Raw genomic sequence first — 11,610 nt, forward strand, 5'->3', positions numbered from 1 at the left:
TTTTTTCTTCCAGACCCCCTTCCCATGCTTTAATCTGTTTTGCTGATATCTGCTCAACATTCAGGTTCTCCCTTTCACTTAAGCAGGGAGCCCCACACAGGATGCGGGGCCCCTGGCGGGGTCTGGGCAGCACCCAGAACAATGGAGCCATTGTGAGCAGCCCCCTCTGCCCCCTCGGTCACGGTCACGCATTCCAGCCATGTTTGCCTCTTAAAACTACCCTGCGGATTTAAGGTAGTCTGCGGTTCTCGTAACACCTAGCTCCTTTTTCTGCCCTGCCAATCTGTCCTCATTTTTTAATCTTACTTTTTTTCTTTTTTAGGACAAGGAGGTTACTTTTTAAAACAGAATGAAGTAAGTTTAGGGCAAATGGAAGGAAATCGACTTCACATAGCAGGTTATAAACTTAAGGAACTCATTAGTCCCAAAAGGTGGTACTGCAGGAAATGCAATGAATTCAAAAACCTCTTAAGCCCAATTTATGAATGAGATCCATAAATGGCTACTAAAAAAGCCAGGGCTGTGCCTGATTTTTACAATCGAAATCAGAGTTGCTTCAAACCCTCCCTCAGGAGATCTCTTGAGATCTGTCCAGAGGGCTAACCTTGGGTCTGCCCATGACGGGATTTCCTGACTGTCCTGCATCCTCCCGGTGATGGCCTTTCATCAGTCCTCCTAAGACCGAGACAGACTCCTCAAGCCTCTCCTGGGATAGGCAGTGTTTTGAAATGAAGACTAGAGGGAAGCTTGGTAACTTTTGCTTTACTGTTCAACTATCTGCCTACCACAGTGCCAATTATGACTGTCAGTTAGGGAATGGTGACGTCTGTCCAGTGGAAACTAGCTGAGATCACATTTGGATCTTAAAACGCAGATACTTTCTTTTATGTGAAGTCAGGCCCTCCTTTCTCCTGGCAATTTGCAGGCCTGAGACCCTAAATAGCATTTCCACCCCACCCTGCACTCCAGCCTCAGCAGAACCTTCGGGCCCTTGACCCCTTCTGCCCCTGCCCAGGCCCAGATGTCTCAACCCAGGACATTAAAAAAGACAGCTGCTCGGGCCTCAGCCAAGACCAAGTCAATCACCCATGGGTGGGGCCAGGCGTCCGTACTCTTTGCAATCATCGCAGCCTGTTCTCAGCAGCCACGCTGAGAGCCTGGCCTGCCAGGTGGTGTTAGGAGCTGTCCTCAGCCTGACTTCTCCGCTCATCATCTCTGTCCTCTGGGGCATTGGTCTACACGGCCCCCACCTTCCTACCTAAATGTTTCCTAGTGATTCTGGTGGACCTCCCAGCAATACTCAACAATGCTGGGGCTATGTGCTGTCTGCTGTCTCTGTCCTTCCAAAAATTGGTGCAAAAACCTGGCCTCTTGCAAATTCATGATACCCAACATTTAACGGACCTTTGCCTCCTCTTCCTTACCTCTTTGTTGACTCTCGTGGCATGTCCTCCAAATATCATCTTCCTACATGTCAGCTCCACACTTTCTGCCAGCCAACTCTTTTTTTTTTTGGTGGCGGGGGGGGGGGGGGGAGAGAGAACTTTAGGGCCAAGTCAATGAAGCAGCCCAATACCCTTATCTCCAATTTTGTAAACTCAGATGTCACTTACCAGAAACTCATTTACGTCATTTATGTCAGGTAATAAAAATGGTCCACCTCGATGGACCACTTGCTCTGTGGAAGGTATGATGCTGAGTACGTTTCTGATTATCTCATTTATGGTTTACCCCATAAAATACATAAGGTGCTAATATTGCCCCCTCTCACAGCACAAAAATTAAGACCCAGAGATGCTGAGGAACTCCTTAATTTTAATTTCCCCAAAGTCATTAAGCTAATTGTTGACAGAGCCAAGGTATAAATATAGGTCATCTGATTCCATAGTTCATACTCTTGCTATTATAAAAGGTCCCCCAAACGGAAGTGGGTTGGGCATTTGGGGTAATCTGTCTGAGTCAGGTGGATTTTTTTAAACTTGTATTTGAGGAATGCTGCTAATATGTGTTTGATCCAGGAGTTTTCCTTATAGTATGATGGATATAATAATTTGAAATTCCCCTGCAGTTTTACATTTATTGATAATAAAAGTAGGAATTGCTAAAGCACAGGTTACTCTTGGTGAACGTGGCTGTTTATATCATGTCTACCAACGGAGGGGTAGGCCGGACCTGGTGACAGAACAGAGAGGATGGAGATGGGTTCCTTCAGACTAAGATGGGTTCTCTTTCCCTTAGAGAATGCTGTGAGGTAAAGGTAATTCGCTAGCCTGGGGCCAGCATAACTACCCACCAGACCCTTCCTGATCTTTGCTTCTCTGAATTCTAACAGCACTTATAAACTCCACTAAACAATTTGACAATGACCCACTTACTGTCTTATAATATGTAGGGAGACTGTGTATTAACTGGGGCTCTCCAAGGAAAGAACCAGTAAGGTGAGGGTGAGTGAGTGTGAGTGTGTGAGTGTATTGGGGGGGGGGGGGGGAGAGAGAGAGAGAGAGAGAGAGAGAGAGAGAGAGAGAGAGAGAGAGAGAGATTTTTTAATAAAGAATTGGCTCACATAATTATTGAGGCTGGAATTCCTATAATCTATAGATGGGCTGGCAGGCTGGAGACTGAGGAGAGTTGATAATCTGGTTCAAGTCCAAAGGCAGTTTGTGTAGAATCATGAAGAACTGATGTTTCAGAAGTCTGAAGGCTGTCTGCTTGAGAATTCTCTCTTGCTCGGGAAAGCCAGTGTTTTTGTTCTATTCAGGCCTTCAACTGATTGATACGGCACACCCACATTGTGGAGGACAGTCTGTTACTCAATGGCCACAAATGTAAAGGTTAATCTCATCCAGAAATATTGTCACAGAAACACACAGAATAATGTTTGCAACAAATACCTGGGTACTGCCAAGTTGACACATAAAATCAACCATCACAGGTTGTTATATTTATCCTTATTTTAGCTGTTCCCATTTTCTGGAGATTTTTCCCTTTGGAAATATCCCAGTTCCTATTTTGCTATTCCAAAGAAATGCTGTGATTTTTTTTTCACTAAAGAAAGAAATTTGTTTCAGTTGATTCTAATCTCAGTTGTTTTTAGAGAAAGGGTTTTCTTTATAACAATGTTAAGTTTTAAACAAACACAGGTACCGTATTTTCCCTAATAGTTGATACTTGAAAAATCATCTTGGCCCTTTCAAAATTACTAATATCTGAGACCAAAAATGATGGTGGGAGGAGTGATTATTTTTAAACCATTTAAATTATTCTGTTTAGACCATTATTTGTTTGGATGAAAGATTATTTTATGGTAAGCAAACCCCGTATATAAAGATTGAAACCTTCCAAAAATAAATATTCATCATTTTAGAAAAATTCACAGTAAGATTGCTTAAATAGCAACATTCAAAAATGTGTTTAAAATATTTGATATATGAATCTTTTATATTAATGAACTTATCTGTTATATAAAGCAATTACAGGCCTTTTGACAGATTAAAAGCTAGATTGGAATTACTGTCCTCAGGACACTGTCCATAAGTCTTCAGATTTTTCTAAGAATCCTAATGCTCTCATTGTTACTATTTTTTTACAGTTGCAGATAAAAGCAATTGTTTCAATGCAGCTTAAATGCAAATATAATGACTGTCAGTTATACGAGGGAAGTCTCCCCACCCCTTATTCCTCCAAATCCTCCTTATTCCTTGCTGTCATCGCCCAATTCTTTATTACAGACTTAGCCGTACGCTGGCACCACCCAGAAATATATTCTCTCAGGCAGCCATTGCGCTGAATGACAGTTTAAAAAAATGAGTTACATCAAATTAAGATATGTTTGGTGTTCTTTTTAATCAAGTTAGTATCTTGAAAATCCTGCAGGCTTTTTCTTTTTAACGGCTGTCTAATTTCCCATTAACCTTAAATAGTTTTGTAATGTTTATTATGATGCCACTGAGAGATGAAAAGAGACTAAAAGCTGTAGGAAGAATAAAAAGATAATAACAGGTAGAGGAAGAGAATCAAGGAAGAATAAAGATGAAGATAACATAAGCAGCCCTAGCCAGTTTGGCTCAGTGGATAGAGCGTCAGCCTGTGGACCAAAGGGTCCTGGGTTCGATTTCAGTCAAGGGCACGTACCTTGGTTGCAGGCTCCTCCCTGGCCGGGGCCCAGTCAATGTGTTTCTCTCACATCAGTGTTTCTCTGTCTTTCCCTTTCTCTTCCACTCTCTCTAAAAATCAATGGGAAAAATATCCTCGGGTGAGGATTTAAAAAATAATCCTCCTATATAATAAAAGGCTAATATGCAAATTGTCCCCTCAACCGGGAGTTCGACCAGGGGGTGGGGCCGGCCAGCCAATCATGGCCCCATTAGGGGCAGGCTGGCCAGACCCCACCCATGCACAAATTCATACACCAGGCCTCTAGTAATAATAATAACAACAACAATAATAAATAATTCAAAATAAACATTCCTCTTTGAAATTAAAAAAAAAAAAAAAGAAAATAACATAAGCAGATAACATTGGTCCTGCCTGCTATCTTAGTAGTTGTCCACTGAGTGACCTGGATCAGACTCGCTCAGTGTTTTCTCCTATAATATGGATGTTTTTTGCATTTGGAGATGCCCCTTTTGCTTCCCAGCATCTTGACTACAATCTGAGCCCTCCTCCTCAGATGGAGTCAGCAAGGTCTTTATATCCATTGAAATACTATCTGGATGCAAATAGTTCTTTATCCTGCTCAGGCCAACTCACAGCTACAGGGAGAACCCAATTTTAGGAATCCAAGAGATTGTACTGATAGCAGCACCCCAGTTGTCTGGGGCGCAATCTGTTGGGTTCCTTCTAAAACAGAAATCTAAGCCATCTGGAAATGTGGGTTTTCCTTCATTTATTTCCCAATATTCATGAAGCTCCCCCTACATGGAGGAAACTGTGCTAAGCACTATGGGTACAGTAATGAGCATGTTCCCTTGTCCCAGTCTGAAATCTCACCAACTCCTAAGATCCAGCTCCAGTGTTGCCATCCATTAGAGACTCCCTGAAGCCCGCTCCGCCTGAGCTCATGGCGGTGCCCTCCCTGCCCAAGGATGGCTCCTGAGCCAGGCCTGCCTTCTTAGACTTCCTTTGGATCTCTCCCAGCCCCCTGAGACTCTGAATAAATACTGCCTGTTTTATTGAATGAAATACCTGTCACAGTCTTCCATGGAAATATTTCTAGGTGATTTCTGTGGCTCTTTTCCAAAGTTTGCTCGCCTGCCTTTCTGGCCTCTGACATCAGGAATGGGAGTGGAGAAAGGTTTTCAGTGAAAATGTTGTCTGTCATGTGAGGCTGGGAAATGCAAAGCTGCGTTGCATCTATGTACATTTTCCGCATACATCTTAGGCATATTAGAAGGGGCAATTACTCCTTTCTAAAAATCAGAAAAAAAGTTTAAATTTGCATTATGAATTCTGTGACTCCCCATCATATATCTATGCTGTTATCAGAAGACTTAAGATTTGCATATGACTGCATATCTACTAGTATTTCCAAAAGCTAAAGAGAATTTCAAATGGTTTCATTGGTCATTCTGGAATGCTGCATCTTTTTCAAGTGTTGAGACTTACATTTACCATGGTAACAGTATTTTCATAACAATGGCCTGATTCACCACAAAAAAATTAAATGATGTGTTTACTCTTTGTTTAAGGTGGTGAAAAATGGCATAACAATAATGAGATGCTTAAAAGGGGGCAAGTGTTGGCTATCTGTGAAAATCAATTTGTAGATGATCAGCAAATGCTGCCCACTGGTGAGAAGATATGCCACAAATCCCCATTAGCTCTGTAGGAGGTTTATGTACATATTGGTGCCAGGGTACTTCAGATTTCCATTATTCCATTTTTAAAGGCTGTAGTCATCAGCCTTATTGGATGGTTTCAGTGATCCTCAAAGATGCCTATGACATAATGAAATAAGAGATTTAAGGAAAGTGACCAAAGCAAACCACATGAAAAATACACATCCTCTTCAAGCCTAGAACTGCTGCAATGGATGCTTTAAGGTTTGCTGGGAAGTATTTCTAATTTGACTACTTCATTCTCTCACCTCTTAACATATTAAGACTTTAGGAGAAAGCTTATAAATTTAAATTTTGTAAACCAGCTTGCTTTTGAATGCTGTGCAAATAGTTTTGTAGGAAAGTTGGGATATCCATTTTTATAAGCAGTTTCACATTTATAGGGCTGTTGTTATTGTCCTATTGTTTAAGTTGCATTAGGCTTCTCAAAAGCTATTAGGAAAAAAATGCAATAGGAAGGCCTACCCATTGTATTTTTCAGAAGAAAGCTGGTTTTCACAATATTATTCACATTTTGTAAACAGCTTCAATGAACCTGCTCATAAAAGGTTAAATGTTTGCAGACCATTCTTTTTTGCCTCAAAGATCAGAGACAAATTACTATTTTTATTTTACATTCCCTTGATGAGGATAATGCTAAACATCTGTTATTTCAGTGCTTAGACTGCAAAGAATCCTATTGCAATCCTGTAATTTAAACAAAGAAAAAAAATACAGTCATACACAGTGTACATGCAGAAAAGAACACGAGAGAGGATTTGGTTAGAACTGACTGGGGTTAGAGAAAAGCAAGCGTTTACTGTCTGCAATTACTCAGTTAAAAGAAAAATTGCATCTATGTACATTTTTTGAATTCATCTTAGGCATATTGGAAGGGGCAATTGCTCCTCCTTTCTTTCTAAAAATCAGAAAAGGGATTAAACTTGCATTTTGAATTGTGAATCCCATCATATCCATGCTGTTATCAGAAGACTTAAGGTTTGCATGTGACTGCATGTCTACTAGTATTTCCAAAAGCTAAAGAGAATTTCAAATGGTTTCATTGGTTTTTCTGGAATGCTTTTTCTTTTTTAAGTGTCGAGACTTACACTATTCAAGTTTTTCTCCATTCACTCTGACACTTTGCTTAATTGCATCCCGTTTTAAAAAGTGAAAGTGAGGGTCTTTTGCATATTTTGGTATGCAAAAAAATAAAGCAAGACTGAATGGTAATAGTGTGAAATGGAGAAATTCAGTGTACCACTATGAAAATGTGGTGATGATATAATTTTCCTGGTGTTCATATTCCTAGAGGTTCTTTTAATAAATACTATTTATCCTGCTTTTCATTCAGTCATTTATTTTTCACAAATGTCAGTGACATCTTTTCCTAGAAACTTATTTTGCATTATCTTACCTGCGAAACCAACTTGTTATATTATGGATGTTGCACTGTTTCATAATACTTCTTGGTTTTTTTATACATAAGAAAAAGTAGAATTTGGTTTAACATTGCATTCATCTTAATTTTATTGAATAAATCAGAGCCTCAATATGTCTTTCTATAGGTTGACAAAGTAGTAGCTTCCTCCTAAGGTTGTGGATCTTCTATGTAAAGTGTTCAGCACAGTCCTTAGAACAAAATAACGTTTCTGAGAGGTGTGGTGTGTTAATACTGAAATGCTGTCACCCCCTACTGCTAAATACAACAGCAGAATTCCATTATGTTTCAGAGGAGAGATGAATGGTATTGTATCCATTATGAACATTTCTTTGCTTTATGTTATAGGTGTTTTCCTCACAAAGCTGCAGGTCATTTCTTCTCATTTATATTCATAATTTCATAATCATTTTATCATTCTTACTATTATCAAGTAGTAGGGGATCCAAACTCATCAACTTGGAATTTCTCTGGTCTCCAGTCTCTCTAACAAGCAGTCACCCTTGGATACCCTGAAATGCACTGGACAACTTTCTTCATTTAGGCAAATCCCTTGGTGGTTTTAACTCCTGCTTCTCCTTCTCCCATGCATCAGGTTCTGTGCTGAGAAGGGGAGATAAAAAAGACCCCAGAGACTAATAGGGGGAAGCATGAAACTAGGCTGGATACTAAGTAATAAAAGTGAGCACAAGACACAGATGAAGTATATTGTGGGGAGTGGTGGGGGGGTCTGAGGGCCATCGGCAGCTTATCTAGAAGGAGTGGTGGTGGACCAGGGCTTTGAAAGATGAAAAGTATTCACAGGTGAGAGGAGGGGATCCCAAGGGCCTCGCTTACAGAAAACTTATATAAAAAATACACCGTTTGCCATCTGTATAGTGCTTGAATTGAAAATGTTTTATGCTCACATTTTTCACTTAAATTTTCATACTGTGTGCTGAGAGTCAAGAAACTCTCTCTTATCCCATGAATGTTCAGAAATGAAAGAGAGAAACTAACATTTATTTATTGAGCACCCACAATGCCCTTGGCTAGGTCCTAGCATATTCATTGTCTCATTTAGCTTCCGAAAGTTTGCCAGGGCAGCATATCCCCATTTTAAAGACGGGGCAGCTGAGTTTCAGTGACATTAAGTACTAGTAGCTGAAATGTGGCCACACAACCAGGAGGTGATAGAGCCTGAATTTGAACCTCAAGCTTTTACTTTCAAATGCAGAACCCTCAGAACCACACTGCAGTGGCCACTGATTCTTAGAATTTACACTCAGCCTGGAGCACATATGTTGTGGTTTTTTGCCCTGGAAAGAAATTTGGGGACATGAGTGGCTTTTCTCACTGCCATGGCTGACCTTTCCTTTGTCACTTTACCATTTTATGGCCTTTTCACCTATTTGTCCCAGATTCAATTATGCTTATATCACAAATTAATAAGTGAAAAGCTACATAATACTTGATTTAATTAATTCAATAGCCAAAGACCATTAAAAAAACAGTATTGGGGAACAACTGTCAAACTTCCAATCCCCTATCTTGCTGTAGTAGCTGTAAGATGCCTCAGAAATGTCCTTGAAGTGTCCTTGAAGCATGGGGTTATACTCTCAATACTGGAGAATGGCTTGTGTTTTAGAGTGAGCACATAATATTTTAATATTTTTTTAAAGTATTGGATATTTCGGAGCAAGGGAAGCCTGTGTAAATGATTAGAACAAATTTATATCTTTGTTGTTGTTGATTTTGTGGCCTTCACATACGCATATTGATTCAAAGGAAAAGCTTGTCATTTATAAAGCCATTTAAGCCATTTAGCACAGTTCTTTTCCTAGAACGGATTGGATGATTGAAAGCCTGCAGATCAAAGTATGTACATATCCAAGGAGAAGTATTTCATGTTCACATTGGAAGCAATAAATTATCTCCCCCCCCCCCTTTTTTTTTTTTTGCATTAGTAATTAAATCTTTCCAAATGCTAGAAAGCAGCCAGACCACTAACAATATTTGTATCATGTTCTGGGGCTTACCTGACTTGAAATGCAGACCATTTGTTCTAAAATGATTTCAATGCCAAGCCAATAGGTCAGCGTTTAATGACGAAGATGCCATTCCAGCCCAGCCTCTGGTGGGGAAGCCAAAATTAATTAACTCAAGTCTCACAGTATAGAAAACAGATGCCTCTCTCCTGTTGCACAAATAAAATCTTTGAGTATAGACGTGTCCTGTTTTACTCAGAGAGTAACAAGTTGGAAGTTAACATTGTACGTTTTTCACAGCGGAGCCAGCCTTTGGTAGTGATGACAGAAGCATGAATTTACATAACGAATTCCAGCAAGTGCATGGAAAAGTGAATTATCCTCTATATCTCTTATTCTGGGTCCAGGCCAGGCCTAGGAGATTTAGTTTTAAATCTGGGCTGATCCAAATGTTGATCCATTTCAGAGAGACCTGGGAGTCAGTTCCTGAAAACACCAAGGTTATTTCTAATCTACAGAGTCCCTGGGGACCCCTCCCAGAAGTTTACATCTGCACATGTTTGGTTTCCGTTCTTGGGCCAGCTTGCAAATGGCTTATGGTTAGATTGCTCTCTAGAGGAATGTTGTTAGGTGCGCTGTTTATCCGGTTATTCATCTCAGCATTCATTCAGAATTAGAATACTTGCTTCTCCTAGACTGTGACAGACTACAAGAGGACTAATAACTGCCTGGTTCTGATCTCTTTTTAGAATTAATGGTTGTGCGATAAAGATGTTACCAGCTCATCATGTAACTACAAGCACAGTAAACAGGAGTTGATCATCTGATTATGTCTGGTGTTTTTCTTTCTCGTGAACGAAATGTGAAATGATCCATGTTTCCTTTCCTTTCTGATAGACTGAAAATGATGAGAATGGCCAAGCAGAAAACTTTTCCCTGGACCCCCAACTGGAGAGGCAGGTGGAGACCATTCGCAACCTGGTGGACTCCTACATGTCCATCATCAACAAATGTATCCGAGATCTAATTCCAAAGACAATAATGCACCTGATGATCAATAACGTAAGTGATTATAAACCCTCTCACTTTAACCTCAAACCCTTCCTACTGTGGACATGGCTCACATTCTCTTGAGTCTCCTTGTGATATTTTCTGGATTATTTAAACACCTACTGCCAGGTTCATAATTTTCCATGACAAGTTGCAAGTGGCCGGCCAGTGAAAGAGAACTGAGGAAAGAAAATGTGAAACTTCTAGCTACAATGCTGGGGTGTTCCCTATTGGCTGTCTTCTCTAGAAGGCTTGTGAATTTGCTCGCAAGAAAGCAGAGCATCGCTATGGTTAGAATATAAATTAGTGGCAAAGCCAGCAATCAAACCAGATGCCCTGACTTTGAGATGAAAGGCAGAAGATATTTATTCTTTTTTTCAGACACACACGTACACATACAGTACGTTACTATGATCATTATCATCTGCTCAAAAGAACCTAAGCCAGGTACTTTTTTATGACTAGTATTTTACATATGAAGGAAACAGATGCAAAGATGTTCAATAATTTGTCTTAGGCCAACAGAGCCTAAAGCAGAACCAGGTTTAGGATCCAGGTTTCTCCTGCTGTGGAGTTCTATTTTCACCTGGGAAAGGGTTTTGTGTCCTATCCCCTTGGATACAAAGTCAGTCTCAGGTAAGGGTGATACCAGCCACAGGTCCCAACGTTTCCTGCTGCACCAGCCACCAGAGGACCCATATTGTATAGACTCTCCCTCTTCATGGTTGTCTTTACAGCGGTCATGATATGATACTTAAAATACATGGTCCAGGTTGCTTATTTTGGTAGCTGCTTTGTTCAAGTACAAATAATATCTCAAGTTATTTGAGGAATTATCTTTTAGGTAAGATAAGCTATAAGGGGTATTTTATAGCAAGGTTTCCTGACTCTTCCCAAGTGTGACACCAACTACTTTATTCCTACCTATCCTCTAAGGACACCTTTTTATTTAAACCAATGATCGATTATGAGCATTTGCTTTTAACAAGTAAAAACTAGATGGCAAAGTACTGAAAAGAGCCCCACACTAAAATTCAGGGGAGACCTGGATCCTAAACCTGGTTCTGCTGTAGACTCTGTTGGCCTAAGACACCTCACTGAACTTCTTTGGGTGTTTCCTCCATATGTAAAACACTATTCATAAAATGTACCTGGTTTAGGGACTTATTCCATTAGATAGTATATATGGAAGTACTATAAAAAATCCTATCTAAGATACAGAGGCAGTAAATCATCAAACAGACTGTCAAATTACAGCGGGAAGGTTAGGGAGAGGTGGGGGAGATAAGAGATCAACCGAAGGACTTGTATGCATGCATATAAGCATAACCAATGG

The 11,610-nt window shown here is 40.1% G+C and overlaps 1 protein-coding gene across 2 annotated transcripts in view; it reads left to right on the forward strand.

The window, feature by feature from the left end:
* Positions 1–11,610, forward strand: part of DNM3 (dynamin 3) — a 354,491-nt gene that overhangs the window by 329,776 nt on the left and 13,105 nt on the right. For both annotated transcript variants that reach the window (XM_054712328.1, XM_008145852.2), the window contains one exon: positions 10,122–10,286. In XM_054712328.1, coding sequence (XP_054568303.1) covers positions 10,122–10,286 — 165 coding nt within the window. The remainder of the gene's footprint in view (positions 1–10,121; positions 10,287–11,610) is intronic.

This window comes from Eptesicus fuscus, chromosome 22 (genome assembly GCF_027574615.1).
Source record: "Eptesicus fuscus isolate TK198812 chromosome 22, DD_ASM_mEF_20220401, whole genome shotgun sequence".
Taxonomy (NCBI): domain Eukaryota; kingdom Metazoa; phylum Chordata; class Mammalia; order Chiroptera; family Vespertilionidae; genus Eptesicus; species Eptesicus fuscus.